The 26,419-nt window shown below is 44.1% G+C and overlaps 1 protein-coding gene across 4 annotated transcripts in view; it reads left to right on the top strand.

Moving 5' to 3' along the window:
• CACNA1D (calcium voltage-gated channel subunit alpha1 D) overlaps positions 1-26,419 on the top strand; it is a 319,290-nt gene that overhangs the window by 153,059 nt on the left and 139,812 nt on the right. For all 4 annotated transcript variants that reach the window (XM_036868410.1, XM_036868411.1, XM_036868409.1 and 1 more), the window contains exons 4-7: positions 9,779-9,918; positions 18,703-18,845; positions 23,107-23,259; positions 23,802-23,998. In XM_036868410.1, coding sequence (XP_036724305.1) covers positions 9,779-9,918; positions 18,703-18,845; positions 23,107-23,259; positions 23,802-23,998 — 633 coding nt within the window. The remainder of the gene's footprint in view (positions 1-9,778; positions 9,919-18,702; positions 18,846-23,106; positions 23,260-23,801; positions 23,999-26,419) is intronic.

Here is a 26,419-nt window from a genome sequence, read left to right on the forward strand (position 1 = left end):
TGTCCTCTGGACAAGGTCAGAGTGCATGTGAACATGTGACTTCTTAAATGGGGGCAGCACTGCCCACCAGGTACCAACACTATTACAGTCGGCAGCTCCGCCCCCGAGGTGCGTCCTCAGGCTGCTCCGTCCAAGTTGTCTGGATGACCCGAGGCTGAGGTCCTGGTGGAGCTGCATGAAAGCCCAGGTGAGACTTGGCAGCCGTGGGACCGGCAAGGAGGTATGCACCAGGTGGGTGCAGTAGGGTCTCTTCAAACCAGAGGGCAGGGTTACTGCAGTTTGTTGTTCCTGTTGACTGTGACCCTCATACATGAATGGAAATAGTAATCCCGTCTTTGCCTGTCTTACTCCGTAGCTTGGAGAATCAGCTGAGATGAGAGATAGGAACATGTTTCTTTTCTTAAATATTGTGTGCAGGTGTGCACATGGTGTGTTTATAGGGGTACAAGTGAGCGTCGGGGGCGTGAAATGAGATTACATTTAGAATTCAGATGTCAGGAAATTTAACCATAGACAGATGTGAAAGGCTCTGTTAATGGAGAAAAGGAATGACTGCTTTCTTGTCAAAATGAAGATGTTTGGCTTTAAACTTACTCAGTTCCTGCCAGTTTGAAATGTTTGCTCATTTCTTTTCAGCCAAGGAAGTGGACATGTGGGAGCGTTTGGTTCGTGTCAGGCAAATGAAGCAATACTAAGAAAAGACTTCTTTTATAAAATGATGGGGTTTGGCAGTTTCCACATGACCTGGGCCCATTAGATCCCAGGGAGGCAGCAAGCTACTTTGATCAGCCCCACGTAGGGCACATAATCTCACTGCCGTTTACCTTGACCTGAGCTGTCAGAAGAGGATGTAAAGGCCTGACACAGTTAAGAAAGAAAGCCTAGCTCTGTAATTCCACCTAGGAGAGGCGAATGGATCTGGGCCTGGGTGTCAGAACTGCTGGTGGGGCTCCCTGACAGTGAGACAAGGTCTCGGCCCAGGTGCTCAGAAATGCAGCATCGGGCTCTGCTTTTTTTCTCCTTTGTTTTGTGGATGATGCCATCTTGGTATTTATTGAGGCTAAGTGCTCATTTCTCTGCTCTGTACGGTGAGAGGGTCTGCAGAGGTAGATGCAATGGATCTTGCCCTCAAGGTAGTGACAATCTACAAATAATACAAGACGAAACCTCATAGGTTCACCTGCCCAGCTTAGACCAAGAGCTCTGGAAAGCAGGGCAGTGCCTTGCCTCTCTCTGCTTTCTTTCATGGCCTCATACGTAGTTGGTGCTCAAGCATTTGTTGTTATGATTTACTTTCATGATTAACTGCAAGTGGTGCAACTTTTAACTCCGGATGGCAAATAGTTTTGACTCACATGCCCACTCCAGTCTGGGGGTGATGCCTGATGGGCACCGCGTGAAGCTGCGTTAGGGTGCAGTCGGAGGGGTGCTGGCTGGAGACCGGCGAGGGGTGTCTGCTGCAGGGGTGCCTGGGGAGCAGAGGCAGTGGGCACACAGCGGTCATTTGCCTTCCCCGATAAGTACATCATGCTTTTGAAAGAGGGGGCAGAAGAGCACTCAGAGGAAATGAAATGCCCCAGTCTTCTCTGAAAGGGTGGAGCAGGATTTAGATCAATAGAAAAAAAAATGCTTTCAGTGATGGAGAAGAGCAGTGACAGAGACCAGAGGGTCCAATGAGTGTGACATATATGCAGGGTGTTATGGGAGCTGACAGACTGGAACATAAGGAGTCGTGGAGGAGGAAGGGGAGTTGGGTGGAACAGAGGCCCTGTGCCCGGCGGGTAACATATCAGTTGTTTGTTGGTACGTAGGGCATAGACAGATTGTGTAGAGGTCCTGGGGGATGCCAGATGGAGGAACTGAGACGTGATACTGTCCTCTGCTTTTCAAGAAGCTTTCCCAAATGCTCCACACGCAATTAGTTGCTCCATTCCACATCTCCCCACAGGAGATTCCCAGTACTCTGCTTTAGCTTTGTCATCTGCTATGTCTAGAAATGTTTATGTATACATCTGCTGTCTTCCACCAGGACATGGACACTGTCTTAGCCATCTTTTATCTCCAGTGCTCAGGACCGCACCTGGTATGGAGTAGATCCCCAGTGAATATGGTTGAATTAAATTGAAATAGGGTGCCTGAAGTCCAAACAAGGTGGGGTGGAGGTGGGCAGTGACTTCGTGGTGAAGCTGGGTGAGGAAGTGTATGGTTGCCAACCATAGAATGTACCCACTACCATGGGGTCCCAGAATGAGTGGGATGGGAAGCAAGCCGAGTCTGAGGCATCAAGTTTTCAGGAGTGTGTAGAGTCCCAGAAACTAGTTGGAATTGAAGACAGCAACAGAGAATGGATGAGATGGAAGGAGGAGATCTGGAAAACAGAGCCTAGATGAATTCCCAGAGGCAGTGACTTGCAGGGCTTATGGGTCCTGTGCACAGAGAACCATCCCTAAGCCTGTGGGTCAAAGGGAATCATCCAAGGAGTTGAATCTCTTGAGAAGTGAGGAGCTGCTGAAGATTCTCTTTAGATGCTCTAACTTTCAGAGAAGCAGAGTGATCCTGTAGGCCCCCGGTATCTAGTTAGGACTTTTGTTTGCAATTGACCAAAAACCGAACCTAAACTGGCTCAGTTTATTGGCTTTTGTAACTGAAAAGCCCAAAAGTGGGGGGAGAATTTTGCCTTCAGGTTCAGCTTGATCCAGGGACTCATACAGTAGCATCAGAGCTAGGTGCTTTCCTCTGTCTGAGCTTCTCTGTCTTTCTGTTTGGCTCTCTCTCTCCTCATCTTTTGGCTTGGCTTCCCTAGGTGTTGGCTTTTCATTTTTATGTCCCCCTGGTAACTCTAGGCTTATAGCCTCTGAGAGCTAAGTCAAGCCAGTGACAGAACTTCTGGCCTAGTGTCTGAGTGAAACCCAGGATTAGCTTTAACTGGACCTGGTTGGTGGGCATTGGGACACATGCCTATCCCTGAACCAGTAACCTGGGTCACATGCCGACCCTTGTGGCCCCTGGACTGAAAGTAGGAAAGGAGCAATTCTCAGAGGAAAGTCAGGGTGCTGTTACCCTGCGAGTTTTGCTGGGTGGCAAGAACCATAATGAGCCACCCCTGCCAGCTGCTTGCTTTACCCCTACAGCCAAGCAGCAACTGCCTCTGTGCTGCCGGTAAGTGAGGCCACATCCAGCGAGCGTGCCCTGTCAGCTTCCTCTGCCCTCTTCCCATGGACCAGATGTCTTTGAAGTTGGTCTCCATGGAGCGGTCAGCCAGGCCACCTGCTGACCACCTTCATTTGTCATCTCGGGTACATTCTGGACGGCATCCGGGACAGCGGCCCTGCTTGGCCTGGGTGGTCATGGGGTCACTGGGCTGGCGACGGTCCTATGAGGTTTCTGTCCCATCTCCTGGTCCTCCTACTGGGACTCCACTTCCAGAGCCTGGGAGTGCGGCCTTGCCCCTTCCTGTCCCGGGTGGCCTTTGATGGTGAGTTTCTGATGGTTCACAGGGCTCTTTCCCGCTTCACTTAATCTGATTTTCACCGTCACCTGAGTGGGCAAGGGTGAGTATCCTGGTTTTATGGATGAGGAAACTGAGAAGCAGAAGGGGCAAATGACTTAGCCGAGTGCCACAAGAAATGGGCTCACTCGCATGTGCTCTACAATTTGTACTTAGAAACCAAAGGTGAAGAAGAAGGAAGGCATGCTGACTATTCCAGCCAGTCTCTTCATGGGAATGTGGCGTCAGCTACCCATTGGCGGCCCTCTGAGTACATACTTCATTAATACCTGCAGAGGAAAGCATTACCTCTGTTTACGTCCCAGCGCTCTGAGCTGAGGCCGCCTGCTGCTCCCCCTCCCGTGATCCCCGGCAGAGTTTACTGGAGGTTGAATCACACATCAGAACCCTGTAAGAGTGGCCGCAGCTCCTGAGGGCACCTCCTGGAATGTGTGAGGCAGCAGGTGGGAGGGTCTCTCGGGCAACCTCGGGTGACCTGGTCACCTGACAAGGCAGTGGCTGCTCTTGGATCTTGCTGCTCCTGGTTGGCTGTCCTCCCTGGGTCCCTGGTCCCTCACACGGCTTCCCTCTGAAGCCTGAGTCTGGACATTGCTCATCAGGTCATAGAGAATTGTAATTTCACACTGGAAGACATCATCCATTCAGGCTTCTTGTTTTACAGGTGAGAAACAGAGACCCAGCCTTAGAACCTTACCTCCTCTCACTCCCACCCCCAAGTCCATGGTGTCCCTCGGTCCCTTCATCCTCCCCCTCCCCTCACACCTGTGCTCCTGCAGCCCTGGACCTCTCATCACCCTTGACTGATTTGCCCTTGTGGGTGCTCCTCCCTCTGACTAGAGGTGGGGAGGCTGTGGGTGCAGAGCAGGAGCTGTGAGGCTATTCCCAGGTGTTTAGTCGTGGGTGTTTTCCTGGGGCGGGGCCTGCAGTATTGTTATGGGTGGGATGTTTGTGTCCCGCCCCCCCCCAACCCGTGTTCATGTGTTAAAAGCTCAGCCCCAGTGGGATGTTGTATGGGGGTGGGGCCTTTGGGAAGTGATTTGGGTTAGATTAGGTCTTGAGGGTGGGGCCCTCATGTTGGGATTAGTGCCCTGAGAAGAAGAGGAAGAGAGATCTCTTTCTCAATGTGTATATTTCCACCAAGGAGAGGCCAGATGAGGACATCATGAGAAGTCAGCCATCTGCAAGCCAGGGAAAAGGCTGTCACATCAGATCAACTGGCACCTTGATCTTCCCAGCCTTCAGACTGTGAGAAATAAGCCTCTGTTTGTTTCAGCCACCCAGTCTATGGTATTTTGTTATGGCAGCCTGAGCTGACTAAAACAATTATGGAACATCTTAGCAGGAAGGGCTATTGAATAATGTTTGGTCAAAACTTCTCATTTTGCTCATTTATTTCTTCATTTATAAATACCGAGTATCTATTTTTGCAACAGACTTGGGAATACAGTGATATATGAAATGGAAATGGTCTCTGATTTTATAAGAAATTATCATTTATTGGGAGAGACAAGTATCAAAGAGGTAGTTTTTTTTTTAAATTAAAATTTTCCATTGTGAATAGGGCTATGCAGAGTGGGCCCAAATTTTGTCTGGGAGGTCAGCAAAGCTTTTGCTGAGAAAGTGTCATTTAAGCTAAGCCTCGAAGGACAAGTAGAACTTAGCCTGATGAAAAGGCGGGAATTGGGGTGGGGGTGGGGGTGGGGGGAGGCATTCTACAGCAAGGGAACTGGATGTGGACCTGAGTCAGTCAGAGGCTGAGCTGGGGCTAGCAGAACACAGATATAGCTCCAAGCCTTGCGTTCTCTCCACAGCCCTGTGCTGGGCTCATGCTACTGCCATGTCAGGGTTGTGTGCTCACCGAAGAGGGGAGTGGACACACACGGGGGTAGGCACACCAGGTGGGTGAAGCAGCGTGGGCAGAGGCATGGAGAAGGGAAAGCATGGACTTGGGAACACAGTGGGAGGGAGCAGCTCGGCCCATGACCTGGAGTGGACACTCCTGCAGGAGAGAAGCAAGCAAGCCGGAAGGTACAGAAGGGTGGAAGGTGAGGGCATTCACCAGGGGCTCCGGCTGGGATTGAAAGGGAGGGCCTGTGAGACGTTGGGATCAGCTATTTATTGTCTCTACACTCTGACCGTTGATTCCAGGTGTGTTCTAGGAAGGGTTTTTGGTAACTTAGAAAGATTCCTACCCTGCTTGTTTTGCTTTTTGGTACATATGGTAGAATCCCAAGTTCTCATGTTTTTATAGTCCCCTTTCAGTCTGGCTTTGTTGCTTAATTCTTTCTCTTTTTTTCTTCTCTACCTCCTATTAGCACCTGTGAGTACTTTATGTGTGCCCTGTATGGTGCTGGATGCTGGGGTTACAAAGACAGTAAGAGATGATCTCTGCCAGTGGGGAGCCTGGGACTGCAGGACACAGAAGGGATATGTGTGTGGAGGGGAGACTCTGTACCTTCTACTGCCAGGGTGTACGCCAGGAGACCACTGCAAAGACTTGGGCCCTGTGGGTGGATGAGCAAAGCCGAGAGGTGAACCTTACGTGGCTCATCAAGCCTTTGTTGATCTTTTGACAGCAGGCCGGGAGCTCTGTGAAGGTAGGGGTCAGGCTTTCTGAGGACGACCCAGGTGCTCAGGGATAGATGGGTGAATGATGGATGGGTGGATGAACGGATGAACGGATGGATAGATTGATGGTGGATGCATGGATGGATAGATTGATGGTGGATGGATGGATGTTAGTACCACAGCACAGTAAAGGGATGCTTAAAAATAGGACAGCTGACAACCAAGTACAGTTAAAGATCCTGGCATCTCCTATTCCCTGCCAGTTGACAGTTTCTGTTTCTCAAGGCTCTGTGAGGGGTTAACTGGTTTAGAGACTGTTGGTTTAGAGCCTCTCCTGTTTGGTGAAACTTCACTGTTTAAAGAAGATAAATCAGGTTGCAGAATTTGATTTTAAGCCTTTATTTCTCTAGTGACTTGAGTCTCATGGGGGACTTTTCATCCACATAGTAGGGTGGTCTCTGGTGAAGAATTGGTGCTTTCTTAAAAGATGGTTTGCTGGCCCTGCCCACCCAGGATCCCTTGTTAGTGAGGCGGATCCCTGCTGGTGGCTGGTTGAGTGTGCCTGGCAAATGCAGGGAGACTGGGGTGCAGGAATCATGTACTCTTTTTGTTTAGCCTTGGGTAGGGCTTTTAAGGTGCAGTCCCTGCCCAGGGGCCACCTCATTTCATGTTCAGTTCTTGAGGGCTGTTGCTCGCCTCTTTTCAGCCATCCCATTCCTTCGTCCTCTCTGTGGTTTCTTCCATCCCAGCTGCTGACTCCGTATCTTTTCTGTGCGACGTCTCACGGTCCTTCAGCCAGTTGCACGTTCCCACCCCACCCTGCGAGGAACCTGACTTTTTTGGCGGCTTCCTTTCAGATCACTAACCCAACATTCTTTTCTCAAATGAACAATCCTCTTGTGAAGTAATTACCTCCCCTTCCCATGATTGTTGTTTTGCAAGATTTTTTTTTAACACTACATTTGCTTAAATGTGGAGGTGTATTAGTTTTACTGGAGTCCTTTTAAATGGCAGGATTGGGGACCAGGATGACACTGGCTTCTGAGCAGACTGGTCTGTCGTGCTCTCCAGGCTGTGATTGTTCAGCTGGCACCATGGTAGAGTCTCTGTAAGAAAGAATCATGTTATAGCAAGGTTATATTTCTTATTAGCAATTCCATCAAGTAATGCACTGAGGATTTTGGAAAGAGAAACCAAAGTCTTCAAAAAGGAGAGAGAGGAAGACGAGAGAAGGGGATAAAAGAACCCTAAACAATTCAGTTGCATGAATGGCCCTTGTATTATTGTGGCAAAATTACTTGTAAGTAAACGCTAAAGAGGAAAAACAAGCTGTGTTTGGTAGGTGTACTCTCTGTTCCCTGTCTTGTTTGTCTGCTCTGCAGTATAGCCCTGTGTTGATATGGGGATATAACTGCTATGAATATTGATGGCAGCAAAAGCCTTTTTTTTCCCGTCTGGCCCAGTAAATAAAGCAGAAAGGATAAAAAGGGAAGAGGAATTGTAAAATCCGCGTGCTGTTTCCAGCTGATCTTGTTCCCTTACAACTCTAACTCTCAGAAACATGTTGACGATCTACCTTTGGTGGTCAGGGTCTAATCTGAGTACAACAGATTGGTTTATTCAGGGATTTTTTGCTTCTTGTTAAAGCAACAGAGTGGCGTTTCCTTTTAGCTCTCTAAGTTAGCGTCACTGCCTCATTGAAGCTTTCCTGGATCTCTCCTCTGTAGCTGGTAGCAAAGTCAGTCGCTATTCCTCAGAATATCCACAGTGGCCTGAGTGCACCTCTCGTGGGAACCCACCACCCAGGGATGTGGCAGTGAACGGGAAGACGAGCCCTTGCCCTCACAAGGCTCACAAGGACTGCAGAGAGTAAACAGAGGAGTCCTTGGAGGTCTGCGTGTGGCACGAGGGGGCGTGCACGCTGCTACTCTGGGAGATTTCAGCTGCTCACCCCAGCCTGGAGGGTGTGGCTGGCTGTGCGGAGGGAGTAGGTCGTGGTCCGAGAAGGCCTCGCAGCCTGCTGAGGGGTGCGGGGTGCATGGGATGGGATGAGCCCGGCTGAGAGCAGGACCTGCTGGCAGATCTGGAGGAAGCGTGAGTGTGGAGGTTGGGGATGAGCTAGGCTTTTAAAATTGAAAACACATTGACTCTGGCCAACTGACACCACAGAGGAATTTATTAGACCTCTAGGATGGTGTTCTGAGGATCAAGGGTGCTCTGGGGGCACGTTAGGAATGACAGGGACCTGGGGGGGAGGAACCGATGAACTGACTTTTCAGTGTGACCAGTGCTCACATGGAACAAAGCAAGTCCTTGCAGGGGAGAAGTGGTCTAACCCTTTGGCCTTATCAGAGGGCAGAACTGCTTACGAAGGTGCAGAGCTGCTCTTTGTCAGTCCCCTCTCCTGGGATGTCCTCTGTGTACCACAGTTGAACCCCTACCTCTTGCACCAGACTAAACTTTTCGAAGATAGGACCACAGTGGAGACATTTTTCTTACCTTGGCTCCTGGTGTGGGACCCATCGCGCAGAAGAGGTGCTCACTAAGCATTTCCTGAGCCAAATTTATTCGCCCCCTTGCACCAGGCATCTTAATAAATGAATTCTATGACTTCCATTTTCCTGAAGCATTGGTAACTTTCCTCAGGTCTCACAGAGGAGAATTAATATTAGCAGAGGACTTTATGGCCTGTATGGAACAGTTTTAATTACTTACGAGTTTTCATTTAGTTATTATTTCAATAGCTTTTTGCCAGCAAATGCCTCTTGTAAAATTAATCGCACACATCTCAGTGGTCCATATTTCTATTGAAACCAAAGCTGTATAAAGAAAAACTTTGTAAAAGAGGAAAGAGCCAACATTTTTAGACCTGCTGATGGATGCATTTTCTACAGCTCATGGAATCGCATGAGTTGGAACTGGAAAGGTCCTAAGAGCCCTCTAGCCTGAGGGTGGCATCTCGGAGGTCTGTGGCAGTCAGATGGGAGCGGCTGCTGAGTCTGGAAGAGGAGGAGGATTCAGGGGCTGAGTCCAGGCTCCCTGGGAACGTGTGTGGTGACCCATCAGCTGTGTCGGCCGGGAGAGGCGGCACGCCAGTAAGGAGGCTGTGGGTTTGCCGTCCTGAATCCCCTCCCCTCACTGTGCAGGTGAGGAGACTTAGGTCCCAAGGATTGGAGGGACTTGCCGAGGTCACCTTGCTGCTCAGTGACAAAGATGATCCTGACTTAGAAGTCAGATGGAAACCCGAGAGGAAGAGAGGGTCTAAGCAGACGCAATTTGCTTTCTTCCAAAGGACATTCTGTTCAAAGCCCTGTGGGAATCTTTGTTGCATCCTTGTGCTTTTCTGGGCCTGATTTGGCAATCTTAGGAGGAAAACATGCTGCATTTTGCAAATGTGTGCAAATAACAAACGTGCTGTTGTGTCCTAGGCAGAGTCACTGCACACACATCAAGGCAGGTTGCAAAGTGCAGTAATATAGCCACTGATGAAAAGTGTTTTACACTTAGTTGCTTATGAGAAATTCAGTTAGAATTAAAATGCCTTCTTGCTCCAGGTACAGTGTTAATTGTTCCATTTCTCATAATAAAACTTTGCTTGGAGAAAAATGCTTATATCTCTGAGATACTGATCTAATCCCTGTTTCTTTTCTTCTTCTTCCCCATCCCCCCCCCTTTTTTTTATTTCTTTGTTTCTCTTCACAGGAAAAAGTAGAATATGCCTTCCTGATTATTTTTACAGTCGAAACATTTTTGAAGATTATAGCATATGGATTATTGCTACATCCTAATGCTTATGTTAGGAATGGATGGAATTTACTGGATTTTGTTATAGTAATAGTAGGGTAAGTCCCTTTTATTTGAGGAAATTTTTTTTTTTTTTTTTTTGGAAAATGGGAGGTGGGGAGTAACAGAAAACAGTATTTTAAAGGAACAAGGGTTGCGTGCCAGTGATTGCTGCCAGAACCTGTCAGGAGTTCTTTGAAGCCTGATGATGCTGCTGTCGGTCTCTGGGCAGAGACCAATTTGAAATTCTCTTGTTGTTACTCCCTCTTTCAGTAACGTGTTAAGGAAGGAAGTTTAAGCTCAGCTTGTGATGTGAGAGGGTTCATCTTACAGGGCCTTGGGCCTCCACAAATAGGCCAGCCCTGGTGGTGCTTTGAGTTCAACGTGAACAGCTCTTATGCTTAACACCCCATTAAGTTAAAAAACCAAAATAAAACAGTAAAAAAGTAATAAATCCTTCATAGCAGCAAGGTACTCTGCTATTTAACATCCCTTGAGGAAAGCTATTACTTTTTTCTGCTGAGTTGGGAGAAAAGATGTGGCACGCTACTATCCCATTTCACATAACAAAACAAGCATTTGAAAAATGTCAGATATCCGACATGAAATGAAATAAACCAGAAAATGCAAAGAAGCAAGCCTTCTCCCCGAATCCTGTCACAGGAAGAAGACACCAACAGTTTCAGTTAAAGGAGAATGTTAAATTAAAAACAGTGGCCTGTGTTATTCTGGGCCTTCAACACCTGGAAATGTTTCCAGCAAGAGAAAATGAATCAGTGTCAGAGGAATGCTGGGTCTTTGGACCAAATACCCACATAGGAAAATAAGATCTATTCCTTCGCTGAGTCTTAGTTGCCTAGCTGTAAAATGGGTTGCTCCTAAAATTATATTTTCTCCTATAGAGAGAGAATGTTAAATGGCCTTTCTGTTTTCATCTCCATGACTTCATTCAAATGCCTTCTGCAGTTGAGCAAGGTGATTTTTCTTTTGGATTATTCTTTATCATGAATCCTTTAGCTTTTCATGGGAGACTAATACTGCTGGATATTGGGAGAGTGGGATAAATTTTGAGCCTGTTCTTTCAAACCTAGGAAGTTAAAGCGGGATCCAGAGTGGTAGCCCAACAGGATGATTAGACTTATGGAGAAAAATGTTAACTTTTGCAAAAAACCACCCTAGTACATTGGACTCTAAGGTATTGTGGCAAAGGTAGTGCAGCATGAACTAAAATGAAGATATGTACCATGCCTTCCTGTATTTGATGAACTTTTTAACAAGGAGTGGCAAGCAGGAGCCTTACAGGTCTCCTGATTCTGGAATAATCTTGCTGTGACTCTCCTGACTCTGGACTTCCTGTTCAGCTAGAGTATGGAGCTGCTTAGCTCCATTTCTTTTGTCCCTACCCTACAATCAACTTTCTGTCTGGAGGCATTTTTTGGATTATCATACAACACAAAGACAGGGAACCAAGAAGAGTGTGGTAGTCTCATTGAGTTGAAGAGACAGAGACAAGAGTTCAGGGAGGCTGAGGTGGCTGAAATTTGAGAGGCATGATATGAGAGCAGTAAGGGAGATATTGAGAGAAAGAGGTCCGTAAGTATGCCTTGGGGTCCTCTTGAGTTTCGGCTAAAGACTAAGCTACCCTACATGGGATGATAGTCCATAAGGCCAGGCAAAGATTACGACTAGGGAAAAAAGAAAATCTGGGGGGCTATAGCTGATTAAAAACTAGGACTCACATAGGTCTGAGAGTTGTTCAAGTTATGACCAGCCAGAGTGGAAAGACCTCGTTGAACACCCTGGACTGTCAGTAGAGACCCCAGAAGGGCCATTAGTAGTACGGCCTAACTAACTCTAGAGCAGGGGTTGGCAAACTGTGGTCAGTGGGCCAAATTCAACCTGCTACCAATTTTTGTAAAGTTTTATTGTAACACAGTCACAAGCATTTGTTTACATAGTTGAGTTGTGTGGTTTAGGTCCACAAAGCCTAAAATATTTACTGTCTGGCCCCTTACAAAACAATTTTGCCAACTCTTGTTCTAGAGTAAAAACCATCTGAAACCCTTACTAATAATATTTGAAAAGAAGCCTGAAAAGGAGCAAACTGACATGCAAGTAACTTAAGTGCCTGCCAAAGCAAAACTCAACACTCTTTAAAGGAAGACAACAAAATCCAGATAATTAAAGTGTTCAGTATCCAGTCAGATATTACTAGACATGTGAAGAATTGTGACCCATAATCAGCAGGAAACTCCATCAATAGAAACAGGCCTAGAAATGACAGACATGATGGGATTAGTGGAGAATTCCTTTACAGGACTTTTAAAACTGCTATTATAAATATGTTTATGGACCTAAAAGGAATATATGACTACAGTGAGAAAAGATGGGACAATGTAAAAAAAGAACCAAATGGAACTTTGAGAGCTGGAAAACATATCTGAAATGAAAAATTTCCTGGATTGGCCTAACAGCAGATTAGACTCAATAGAAGAAAATAATCAAGGAATTTGAAGATACAGGAGTAACACAAAGAATAATGATGGAAAATAAATGAATACCACCTTGGTGACCTGTGGGGCAATATCAAGTAATCTAGCATACATATATTTGGAGTCCCAGAAGATAGGAGATAGAGGGGAGACAGAAAAAAATATTTGAAGAAATAGTCCAAATTTTCTAAATGTGATGAAAAATATAAACTGACAAATCCAAGAAGCTCAACAAAGCCCAAGCAAAGTAAACATGAAGAAAGCTACATCAAGGCACATCATGATCATAAGTTGCTCAAAAGCAAAGATAAAGAGAAAATCTTAAAAGTAGAGAAAAAGCCATGCAACTATGCAAGCAACTGTGCAAGCCAGAAGACAATCGACATTTTTAAAGTGCTAGGGGAAGATGTCCACCTAGAACTCTTATTCAGTGAAGATATCTTTAAAAATTGAAGCAAGAAAGAAAAATTCCAGACAAACCACAGCTGAGAATTCATCAGGAGACCTGCACCTTAACAAATGTTAAAGGAATTTCTTCACACTGAAGGAAAATGACAGTAGATAGAAGTATGGATCTATACAAAAGAAATGAAGAATGCCATAAAGGATGAGTGCATGTGTAAATATAAAAATATTTTTCTCATTTTAAAATCTTTTAAAAGTAATTGATTATTTAAAGCAAAAGTAATAGCGATGTATTGGGGGGGTTTATAGCATCTATAAAAGTAAAATATATGACAGCAGTAGCACAAGGGACAGAAACAAGGAAATAGCCATATACTATAGGAAGGTGCTTTGCAGTTGGTGGAGTTATTTGAAGGTAGACCATGAGGAGTTAAAGATGTATATTGTAAACCCTAGAGCACAGGCCAGAAAACTTCAGCCCATAGAACAAGAACGGTTTATTGCCTCCCCTGCCCCCCAACGCTGACAAAGTATTTTACTGTCTGCTTTAGCAGATTAAGTTTTATTGGAAGACAGGCACACTCACTAATGTTTATGGCTATTTGGTGTTAGGATGGAAAAGTTGACTAGTTTTGACAGAGACCCTATGGCCTGCAAATCCTAAAATAGTTACTATCTGGCACTCTACAGAAAACTTTTGCTGACACTTGATCTAGAGGAGACACTAGAAAAATAAAGCGGTATAGTTAATAAATCTATATTGGAGATTAAATGGAATTTTTTAAAAGCTCAATTAATTTTTTAAAAAAGCAGGGAAGACAGGAACAATGGGCAGGGCAAATAGAAAACAATAGCAAGATGGTAGATTTAAACTCACCCTTATTTAAAATCCACCCTTACTTAAAATCCAGAGGTTATCAGATTTTATATGTGTATAAAAACAACACTCAACTCTATAGTGTCTGTAAGAAACCTAATTTATAAAGACATAAACAATTTGAAAGTAAAAGGACAGAAAAATATATATCATGCAAAACTAATCAAAAGAAAGCTATATTAATAACCAACAAAGTAGACTTCAGGGAATATTATCAAGGATAAAGAAAGACACTTTATGATGATAAAGGTGTCATTTCACGAAGATGATGTAATAATCCTAAGTGTGTATACACACACACGTGTGTGTGTGTGTGCCTGCATGTATGCATACATACACACAATAGCAGATCTTCAAAATATATGAAGCAGAACCTGATAGAACCGAAAGGGGGAATAGACAAATCTTCAGTTGTTGTACATTTTAATACCCCTCTCTTGAGGAGTGTTGATAGAACATCTAGTCAGAAAATCACTAAGGATATAGGGTGATTTGAACAATACCATCAACCAATTTGACTTAATTGACTTTTTTAGAACACTGTACCCAACAAGAGCAGAATACACATTCTTTTCTCATGCATATGGAACATTCAGCAAGAAAGACATATTTTGGGCCATAAAACAAGTCTCAGTGAATTTAAGAAGATTAAAATCATATTAAATTATATGTTTTGAATGAATTTAGCAATGTTTCTGGATAAAAGGTCAGTATAAAAAAGCATGTGAATTTCTATATATTAGTCATGAACAATTTGAAAATAAAATGTTAATGACATTATTATTTACTATGGCATCAAAAACCATGAACTATTTAGGGATAAATAGTGCACTGAAAATGACTAAACCTGCTGAGAGAAATGAAAGAAGACTTAAATACATGGAATGATGTACCATGTTCATGGACTGGAAGACTCGGTATTGTTGGAATATCAGTTCTTCCCAAATTGAGGTATAGATTGAATCCTAATCTAAATCCCAGTAAGATTGTTGTAGAGATTGACAGATTTATTCAAAAATTTATATGGAAATTAGAGAGGCTCTAGACTAGCCAAAGAAATCTGTAAGAACAAATCTGGAACCTGATTTTAAGACTTCTTATAAAGCTACAGTAGTCAGGACAGTGTGATATTAGAGTAAGGAATAGACATAAAGATCAATGGGACAGAATAGGGAGTCTAGAAATAAACCCATATGGATGTGATCAATTGTTTTTAGACAGAGGTGCCTTGATGACTCAATGGGTTGAGGAAACAGTTTTCAACAAATAACACTGGAACAACTATTTATCCATATGAAAAAGAAGACTCTCCATTCTTACCTCATACCGTATACAAATATTACCTTAAAATGAATCATAGCCCTGTATTTAAAAGCTAAAACTATAACATTTCTAGGAGAAAATCTTTATGACTTTGGGGTAGGCAGAGATTTCTTAGGACCCAAAAAGCACTTGGCATAAAAGAAATAATTGAAATTTTGAACCTTATCAAAATTTAAAACTTTTCTTCAAAGGAGACACTGTGAAGAAAATGAAAAGATAAGGCACAGATTGGGAAATAATATTCCCAATACATATATTTGTATTCCCAATACATACCAAGGACTTGTATTCAGACTTTATAAAGAACTCTTATAACTCAAAGATAAGGAGATGACCCAGAACATAAATGGGAAAAAAATTTGAATTGGTCTTCACAAAAGAAGATATGTAAATGGTCAACAAGCACCTGAAAAGATGTTCAGTGTCATTGGTAATTAGAGAAGTGCCAATTAAAACAACAGTGACATAGCACTACATACCCACTAGTATTAGTAAAAAGACCAGATACCAGACGATACCAGATTTTAACCAAAATATGGAGCAACTGGAACTCTTACACACTGCTTATAGAAATGGAAAATGGTACTATCACTTTGGAAAAGTTTGCCAGTTTCTTACAATGTTAACCATACACTAACCATATGACCATATTACCAGGACTATCCTGGGTACTTAACCCAAAATAAATGAGAATATATGTTCACAAAGAGACTTCATTCATAAAAGAGAAAAACTGGTAACAACCCAAGTATTCCTCAACAGGTGAATGAATAAACTCATTGTGGTATGTTCATACAGTGGGATATCAGTCAACAATAAAAAGAAATGAACTGCTGATAAATGTAACAGCTTGGATGAATCTCAAAACCATGGAGAACAAAAAAAGATAAACAAAAAGGAGAACATGTTGTATGACTCCATTTATGTAAGATTCTAGAAAAGGAAAAAACAACCTAAAGTGATAAACCAGATAAAGTCAGTGGATACCTCAGGCTGAGCTGAGGATGGCTGTAAGGAGGCATGAGAGAACTGTTTGAGATATTGGGAAGGCTCTCTGTCTGGGTTGTGGTGTTTGTTACTGGGCCTTATGCATTCATCAAAACTCGTCTCATTGTACACCTTAAATGGGTGTATTTTATTATATATAAATTAAGCTGCAATAAAGTTGGTTTAAAAAGTAAAAAATCATCTAGGAAACTAAAGTCGAACTGGACTTGGTCTTTTTTTTCTTATTAAATATGAAAAACTTTAGAACATCAGATTACCCTTTATCTAAAATATGTACTAAATTGTAGTCAAAGAGCAGAAGAAAAGTTCAAAAAGAAAAAGAAAAAATTATTAAGTCTTCCCTTGAATCAAACTCCTGCTCACTGAAGTTTCCAACTGCCAACTCTATCTTAATCCAATGGATTTTCCGTTCCAAGTCAACCATGACCTATTGCTTTTGTCAAGATTCCCAATAACAGAGACGTCAAGAGAGTAATTGATATTTCTAAAATGTTAACTGTTAATAATGTGACCACAGGAAGGTTCAGCGTGTCTACCGGAGCTGATATAATTCTCTTATAGAAAAGTTTGATCTGAGTCAACTTTTATCCCACTCCTCTAAATTTCTCAATAAACATGTATTTCAAGCATTCAAGCTCATCATTTAAGCTTTGGTGAACATGGGGGGCTCATTCTGGTGCTTCTAATTTGTGTCAGTTTGGGTAGCTCCTTGCCTTTTCTCCCTGTCTTGGGGTAAACTTTTAACAACAGTCTAGGATCAAATACTTTCTCCTCTTGTCCTCATCTCTTCAGGCACATGGTACTTATTTTGTTTGGGTGGGGGCAGTGAAAGGAGTAGAATCACAGAATATTAGAATGGGAAGGGCAGGGCTCTGGATCATTTAATCAGTTTTCAGAGAAGGAAACTTAGGCCCAGAGAAGGAGAGGGACCTTCCTAATGCCTCCTAACTCTTAGGAATGGAAGCATGCCCTGACCCCTTGAGCCCTGCAGCTGTCTGGAAACAGCAGCCGGCTTCCCTCTCTGAGTCAGGCTCCTCTGTGATGGGAGAGACATTGTTAACCTGTTTTCAAGGGCATCACCAAAGAACGGATAAAAGGGCCATAAAGTGTACATTGCAAAGGTACACTGATACTTGAAAGCAATCTTAAGTCGCCACCTGCATAAATTATTTTCCTAACTCTTTGGGATGAAAATTCCTGTGGCTGCTGCATTTCAGAAGAGTTTGAGGTTTTCTTTCTTCCTTTTGCTTTGTTTTTATGACACTGTGAACTTGTTTTGGAGGGGGGACTTTTAACTTTATTTAGCCTTGCTGCAGGGGTTTATAGTAATTATAAAACTATGCTAATGAGAGAGACCTATCGTAAATCTGATATATTTCCCCAGTCATAACCAGAAAGAGCCCATCTTCTGTAGCTTTGATAAGGTAAAGACCTGACTTATTCCCTCCCTGTTCCCCACCCCCCGCCAGGTTCATTGCTAATTGCGGTACTGTTATTAAAACAAATGACCGGTCTTTAAACACCCCAGAATGACATGACTGTGCCCCATCAGGACTGTAATCAGACCACCCTGTGTTTTATGGACTTAGGGTCTTGGCCATCCAGAGGCACGCCAGTGGGTGCAGAGTTTCTGCTTTAGCTGCTAATTAAGCTTTGGAAACCTTTTCTTTGTTGCTGGGCCAATCATTTCCACAATCTGATTGGCCAGAGTTGATTCTATTTGAAATGGGCAAATTTCTATTTATTCTGAAAAACAAGCAACAATTCCAAAGAACAAATGTTTATTTGAAAGAGCAAAAGTAACTGTCAAATGAGCGGATTGCCTGAAAATAGCTTTATCCGAAAAGCCTTCTGAGAGTAGGGAAAAATTTGTCGTGGCTGCCAGATACAATATTATTCACATTTCAAAAGAGAAAATGACGATGTTAATACCTTCTCTTAGGTTTCTGCTTTTGGCCTTTGCACAGCTCCTTAACATCTGTGATTTACATCATTCCCTGAACAGCCCTTTGGAGGTGGAGGTGGGGGTGTGTATGTGTCAGTGACTGTATTGGAAGTGGCATAACATATCGTTTAAGATTTGGGACTTTGGAGTCATTCATTCATTCATTGTTTATTCATCAGATATTTTTTGAGTGCCTCCTGTGTGTCAGGAACTGTTCTAGGCGCTAGGCTGGAACAGACTAAATGAACAAATGAACACACAGACTACAGTTCCCTGCCCTTACGGAATCTAAGGGCAGGGAACATACCTGGATTTAGGTTTTAGTTCTGCCACTAGTTTGTGGCCTTGGGCAAGTTACTTGTTCTCGGCAAGTTTGTTTTTTCATGTGTAAAATGATGTTCATGATAACTCCCACTGCCTAACATTTTTGAGGATTAAGGAGATAATTTATGTAAAGTGTTTAGCACATGGTGAGTGCTCATAAATGGCAGCTGCTGGGGCAATTCCACTGTCATCATTGGAAGAGGGGATTCACCAGGGATCCAGGGCGCTGACATGCTAGGATGCTCCATCGGCAAGAAAACAGGTGAGATCAGTCCCCATCCCTAGTCCTTCTAGATGTAGGCGTCACGGCCAGGAGTCACAGCCTGGTTCTTGCGTCTGCTTTGCCTTCCCTTTACTTAAGCAGCAGCCTTACAGAATTGGCCCTTGTTCAGAAATAACTACTCTCACCATCCTGTTTTGCTTCCCTGGGTGACAGACTCTAACATTTCTTCCTCTCTTCTTCTTTCAGATTGTTTAGTGTAATTTTGGAACAATTAACCAAAGAAACAGAAGGCGGTAACCACTCCAGTGGCAAATCGGGAGGCTTTGATGTCAAAGCCCTCCGCGCCTTTCGAGTGTTACGACCACTTCGACTAGTATCAGGAGTGCCCAGTAAGCACGTTTCGTTTCCTAAAGCCAGGAGTTTGTTGATCTTTTTCCTTCTGGGTGGGTCTCGGGATTATGAAACAGGGTGCGATGAGGTGAGTGCTGGCACCAGCCAAGGGCTCAGCAGGTGACCATGGAGGCCTTTGCCATTAACAAAGCACTTTTGCTTGTATTGTCACTTCGGGTCCCCGTGACAGCCCCGACCGGGGGTGGAGGGGGGTGGAGGGGGGCAGTAGTGATTGTTGTCTTCCTGATTTTATATTAGAGAGAATCTTCTCTCGTGCAGAGACCAAGTGGGTGGTGGCAGGAGACCTTGAGTTCAGGCCTCCTGATGGCAGTCTGGTCTTCGTCCTCTGACATCCGCTGCCATCAACTCCTCCCACTCTCAGGCCTGTCCCTTTGAACGTGGTGGGTTATGGGGATGAGGGTGTTGGAGGCCTCAACTGACTGCCTTTTTTCAAAGTGAGAGCAGCAAGGGGCTGGAATCCTGAAAGTCTATGTAACTCTCCCACAGAGGGACTGTGCCCGTCTCACTCGGGGGTGAAGAGGTGAATGCTTCTGTGTCCTCCCTGCATGTAGGGCACAGTAGCACCTGCCTGAAGGTGGTTGTGAGGTCTGAATGCAGTAATGCAGGGAGAGCCTTCAGCGCAAGGTCTGGAGCACAGAGAGGGCCCTCAGTGTGAGTGATGCTGTATCACCCGCTAGCCTACTCTACCTGTCCGTGCCAGGCCCTAGTTTGCTTCTTGCTCCAGATCTCCAGGCCAGTTTCAGTGCCACCTGAGTTGGAACAGATGCTCCGCCTGTGCCCTGGCCAGGAACTTCCATAAGGAGCGTGGCATATGCTTCCCTGGGCTCTACTCATGATAGGACATCCCTACGGGGAACTTCAGAGGGTGGAAGTTTTAGTGCCTCTCCAAGGACTGTGGCTGTGAGGTGCTGCCTGCTTCCAGCTGCAAGACAGATATGGGATTGCAGGGTGTGCCTTTTTCTCACAGCTCATAAAGCCATCAAAAGAGCACAATCATGTTTTTGCCTCTCCAGAAATTCTTCATGAAATTTTATTAAACCTGTTGGCGCTCAGAACGCACCAAAAATTCTCTGGAAAAAAAAATGTCAAATTTAACATTTTAGAATGTAGGAAGTGGTGTTTTATGTGTATTTGTTTTTCCAGATTGTTCCTTTATTTTCATTGAAAAAGATCAGCACAAGTCAAAACCACAGAACCGTCTGGAAGCAATTGAGAAAAATAGAAATACCTTGGAAATGACTGGCCCTGTTACATTAACATGATTAAATGAGAAGTTCAGTGAGCAAACATGAGGTTTCAGATTCAGTTGTTACAGCTTAATCTAGTTTCAGAGTAACCACGGCAACTTTGTTTTCCCCCAAAGAGCAAATGACAGGCCAGCCTGCCTGCAGTATGTGCTGTGAGCAGACGTGCGGGTGCGGTGGCTTTGTGGATCTGAGTCATATGTGAGGACTTTCTCAGCTCATGTTCATTAACTGCCCTGGAGCATCCAAGTCTCTCAACAGAGCCAGCTGGGCTTTGGGGAGATGGGTCAGGGGCTCTGGGTCATGCTCTTTCCCATGCAGTTGGCAGCTGTGGACTAGTGATTTCCTAAATACTTGAAGTTGTTAAAAATGCCTGGGAAGGTGTGACTGTTTATACTTATCTGGGAGTTGTCTAATCCCTTCTAAATAGAACTCAGACTGTCCTACAAGACATGATTTTGTGTGTGTATGTGAATATATGTTCATTCACTGGAAGGTTAACATGTGTTTCAGATAGAGTCCTTCAGATGTTTGTGAAGCTCTTAACTAGCCCCACACAGGTAACTGATAAATATGTATCAGAATCCTAGACCATCAAATGGGAAAGAACCCTCAAGATCATCTGGTCCACGGTCACCATCTTTTAGATGAGGAAGGTCATCGAAACCTTGGGCAGGTTCTCATGGCTGGTGGGTGGCCAAACAGGACCAGCCCGGTGGCCTCCTAGGTCCTGGCCCCGTGTTCTTTCTGCTGCATTTCACTGCCTCCCTGGTTAGAGGCCTGTGAGATCTGTTGTACACATTGGTTATATACAAAGGAGCCTAATGTCATGAAAGTGTACACATTCACAATAAGATACAATGTCATTATTTCATAAATTTGGCCAATCTGAAATATAATAGTTACAATAAACATAGACACATTTATGAAACATAGGGCTCACTGCCATACAGCTGAGAAGAGCTTAACTGCTGGATGATGATTTTGGATGGCCCATCCATGTCTTAAAAAAAAAAAACACAAACAAACCCAAATGAAAAAACAAACAAAAAACCCCTTGCCCAAGTAGGTTAGAGCATATGTTTATTTTCCCCTCCATCTATTCCTTATAGAAGACGGAAACATTGAAAGTCATCCTATTGATCATTTTTTCTCCAAAGGAAACCATTTGAACATTTAAGTATCTGAAGACAGTATGTAGGAGTTTTGTCTTAATGAAAGTCTGGAAAGAGATCCTTTGAGAGTCTGAAACCCTCTTATTGCCCTTCCCTCCCCATCCCATCCCCCACCTCTTCCCATGTGCTTCTTATCAAGGTGAACTTTTGCTGTTATCGCTGATAAGTATTTTTGCTTGGTGTGTTCTGACTTCTAACGTATTTAATTCTAGCATCTCAGCCTCTTCTGTTCTTTCATTCTTTGAATATGTATTGGGAAAGTGAGAAGATACTAGAAAAGGGCAGTTTGGAGGAGGGAGAGACAGCAGAGAGAGGAAGGGAAAGAGAAAGAAAAAAGGGGGAAAAGAGTGAGCTAGTCGAGTGGAAGCTGAGGTAGGTCGCGGTGGTGGGAGGAGCGCAGGGCACATGCAGGGGCGTCAGGTGGCCTGGATCTAGTCCGGCTCTGGTTTCCTGCCGACCGTGCTCCCTCCAGCTCCTGCTTCCCTCCACCCAGTCCAGAGTGTCGCCCCGCTGTCCCTGTTCCCATGGTCTTTTCTCTTCCTGTACCATGGCCCTCAGTGTTGCTCCGTGGGTAGCTCCCAGGTTTCCACGTCCCTCCCTCATCTCTCAAGTCCACGTTTCAACCTCAGGGCACTGCCCCCTTCATGTTAAGTGATCAGACTCACCAGGTGGACAGTTGCTCTTACCCTCTCCTTCCTCGGCCCCTCGTCTCCCTCCACCACTCCAGGGGAGCCTCCTTTGACAGGCTTGTCTTTGTTCAGGCACTAGGATTAGCCTCTTGACCCTGCCCTGCCTCCCTGGGCACCTTCCTCTAACTCAGACTCACTTGCTGAGTTCTGATCTCATCCAGCTCCTCGCCCTGTCCTCCCTGGAGAGCCCAGCACCCTCCAGCTGCCTCTCTGCCCGTCTTGCCTATTGCTGCCCCACTTGTCTTTCTAAAAAGTCTGCCTTTTGAGTATTCCTGGGTCTCTCCCATGCATACATGTTATTAAACTTTTGTTTGATTTTCTCCTGTTTAAAATAAATAAAGAGGCTGCCTTTTGCCGATGGACTAAACTCTGGCCCTGTGATCTGAATTCAAAACCCAGAGCTACCCAGCTGCAATCTGCTTGTCTTTCTTGTTACCCTTTTCCACATCATGACCACCAACCGAGACTCGCCACCCCCAGCCCACGTGGCGCTAGCTCACTTCTGTGCTTTTGGTACTTTCTTCCACTGCCTGGAGTAACCTCTCTCCTCTTGCCTGTGGAAATCCATCCTCCTCATGCTTCAGGCCCTCCTGAGAGGGAGGCTACTGCCCAGTCCTCTTTCTTCTCCCCGACTCAGAAGCGATGTCTTTCATCCCTCTTTAATTTTAACTGTGTGATATTACTTATTCAGCATCTCTGTGCTACCTTAGAGTAATTTGTCTTTAATTCTTATGTCTCCTTCTGCAGCATAACCTCTTTGAGAGAAGCCACATTATTTAATACATCTTCATATCCCCCAAAGCACTAAACCTTATGTTTGCTGCACGTTAGATGTTCAAGGAATTTTGTTGAATGGATGAACAAATGCATAAATGAATGACTTTCATATCTGGCAGTGCCCTCTCTAGGCCTTAGTTTTTCCATCTTTCAAGTTGAGGGAGTTGGATTAGATGGTCTTTAAGGTTCCTCTTTGACTTACTTCACATCCAGGTTTAACGTTAATTAACAGCTGAGAAATACCTCTGAGTTTTATTACTGTGTGTCCTATACAGAGCCGGCATCATTAGGAATTATATCTGTGCATCACTGAAATATCTTCCTGGCTCACAAACTTATTTTTCTCTTTCCTAGGTTTACAAGTTGTCCTGAACTCCATCATAAAAGCCATGGTTCCCCTCCTTCACATAGCCCTTTTGGTGTTATTTGTAATCATAATCTATGCTATTATAGGATTGGAACTTTTTATTGGAAAAATGCACAGAACATGTTTTTTTGCTGACTCAGGTGAGTAATAAAAAATGGTAGCTAACCTAACTATTTAAAAGTTTGGCTTTCCCAAAAACAACCTTTGTGGTTTGGGGAAAATCTAAAACAAAATGAGAGAGAGAGAGACAGGGAAAAAAAAAAAAGATAGCCGAATACACTGGTGAATCTAAGACAGTTCTTAGTGTGAATTATGTTCAGAATAAATGAGAATTTAGTTCCCTTTTCTATCTTGATTTCCTATGTAATGTGTTCTGGCAAACAAGATGGGAGGGACCCCCTGAAACCGGACCGTGAGGTGAATCAGTAGTGTTGCTCTATAGGCTGAGGAAAGGTGCTGTTAGAGTGGGGACAGAGGAGAGAGGGGTGGATTCTGAGTAGAGGAAATGGCAAATTCTATGGAGGAGGGAAAGTTTGAACCTTGAAGGACAATAGGAATCCAAGATAGCATAGCTGGGAAGTGGAGTGTTCCAGGCTCTGGGCAGGGTACTTGGCTTCTGCAGCTTGGTTTCCTGATGTTCATTCCTCCCCTGAGTGGTCAAGCCTTCCTCCGCTGTTTGCAGATATCGTAGCTGAGGAGGACCCAGCACCGTGTGCGTTCTCAGGGAATGGACGCCAGTGTACCGCCAATGGCACAGAGTGTAGGAGTGGCTGGGTTGGCCCCAATGGCGGCATCACCAACTTTGATAACTTTGCCTTTGCCATGCTCACCGTGTTTCAGTGCATCACCATGGAGGGCTGGACAGACGTGCTCTACTGGGTAAGCAGCTTGAGGAGAGAGTTGATGGAGTATGCTTTCCTCAGATAAAAATGTTTCATTAGCTAGAGCCATTGGGGAGCTGGCTGAGAAAGGCCCCCTGGAAGTGAGTTCTTTGGGCAGGGAAGCAGGCCCTCTCTTCACTCAGTAAGACCTATCATCTCTCCACGTTGGGGCCTTGGTTTCAGCTCTAGAAAGCTGCTATAGGATGTGGACTCCCTCGCATCCCCAGTGCCGCCTGGGGACTTACTGCTGAGCGTGCCCCGTAGTCCCCTTTGCTGGAGGAACTCCAGAGGGCCAGGGCTGTCCTCATTAAACTCTTAAAGAGCCAGAGGTCATTCCCCAGGTTAAGAGCCTCCTGGACTTCCATGGAGTAAAACTGACCTTTTATACCTAAAGGCAGGTTGCTCTACCAGATCCTAAATGGAAGATAGGGAACATTAACTGAATTCTTTTCATGCTTTCCATAGCTTAGTACAGCCTTAAAGCCCAAATGGGTTTTTTCCCATATTATAGTATTTCCCTTTTGCATCTTCAGTATTACTACTAATCAGCCCAGCATAAGCCCTTAGCTCTCTCTTCCTTTTTCTTTGGAGCTGTAGAACTCTGGCAGAGAGGGTAGAAATGGCATGTAAGCCTTCCAGGGCTGGTGGACCTGTCCATGAAGACAGTTGGGCACTCTTTGTATGGCTCAGGGCTGGCTCTCCTTGTTCCTGACAGAGCCAGAAAGGTTTGCTGTCAATGAAGAGCAGTCATATTTTAACAGCCATTTCTCAGAGCTGGGTTTGTCGGTTTACTTCTGTGTTTGATAGAATTTGAAAAAGCTCACAGAAGTTTAGAAATTATTTTCCATGACACAGAGTTGCTGGGAAAAACAGCTGACTTGCAGATTTTGAGCCTAAATCCAAGTCCAAATGGGATTAACCAGGATTCCAATAATGATTTGTTAAAAGACAATGGGTAATAACATACTTCTTGAATGGTCAGTCTCTAGTTAGAAGGCCTGCAAGTTGAGAAGTAGCTTCCGACAGGATCTAAATTTCAGACACTTTATAGGATTTCCCATTACTCTGTAACTTCAGAGAACATAGCATATAATGGTTGTAAATAGGTTTTTGCTTCCCTTCACAAGTGAACTCCATGCATGTAAGATTGTAGAAGTCCCTATATATGTTCAGTGTTAGGCAAAGAAGACATGTTTTTATTTTCATCCCCAAAGTGTGAGTCTAGTTTGGTAATAAGGTTTTTAAAGCATCACCAACATGTTATATCTTGTTTCTCTCTCTCTCTCCTTTTTCTGTTGTCATAGGGGAGTGTGTGTGTGTGTCTGTGTGGGTATGCACATCTGTTATTTATATCCATAACACAATGCCTTTTGTGAAGAGGAAGAAGGAGGGAGATTATATTGGATGAGCCAAGGCCATGGCCATGCAAGGGGACCCTCTAATTAGGTAAAGGGTTTGTTTTCAGTATTATCTTCTAAGCTGTAACTCCTAGTTAGATTAGCAGAGGGCTCAATCCCAGTCTTCCCTTGAAGTTTCTGATAAATAGAAAAAGCGTCATCCAGATAGCCCAAACTCTGATCCTTCCCCCCAAAACAGTACAGAAGACAACATTTTGATTTAAAACAAATAAATGAAAAACCTGTGACTCCTCTCAGCTCTATTCCCCCTGTTTTCACGGTGAATTGCCATTGCCCATCCAACATGCCCTGACTAATGGACAATTTTATACTTTATGTTATGTTTCTGCACACTGATTGTCTCATGACAGTCTTCCTATCGCCAAGCTAGTGAAAACTCTGGAAGCGTGTGATTAAAGGAGAGAAAACTCCACGTACCCAGAAACAAAAGTTTCTACTTGCTTTCCTGAGAACCTCTAAGTATCACCTAGGATGGTATAATTATTACCTCTATTTTTCATATGACAATCACAGAGCTAATAATTTGACAACATAATAATTACATTCTCTGTGAACTACATGGCATCTTTATTCTGATGGAGGAACTCCAGTAATTTATCAACATTATTCCAGTCTACATCCCATTATAGAAGGTCTGGGAAACAGTGGAATATAGACTCCTGAACATCCCCAAGGTCCTACTGCTAGAGCAAGTGGCACTTGATTTAGAACAGGGGTCTACAGACTTTTTTATAAGGGGCCAGGTAGTAAATATATTTGGCCTTGCAGACTGTAATGTCTCTGTCACAACCACTCAGTTCTGCCCATGTCGCTTGGAAGCAGCCATAGACGACACGTAAACAAACACGTGGCTTCGTTCCAATATTTATTTATGGACGCTGAAGTGTGAATTTTGTATAACATTCCTGTGTCATGAGATACTCCAGATTTTTTTCCTACCATTTAAAAACGTAAAAGCCATGTTTAGCTCACGGGCTGTACAGAAGCAGGTGGTGGGCTGG

The sequence above is a fragment of the Balaenoptera musculus genome, chromosome 11, assembly GCF_009873245.2.
Source record: "Balaenoptera musculus isolate JJ_BM4_2016_0621 chromosome 11, mBalMus1.pri.v3, whole genome shotgun sequence".
Taxonomy (NCBI): Eukaryota; Metazoa; Chordata; class Mammalia; order Artiodactyla; family Balaenopteridae; genus Balaenoptera; species Balaenoptera musculus.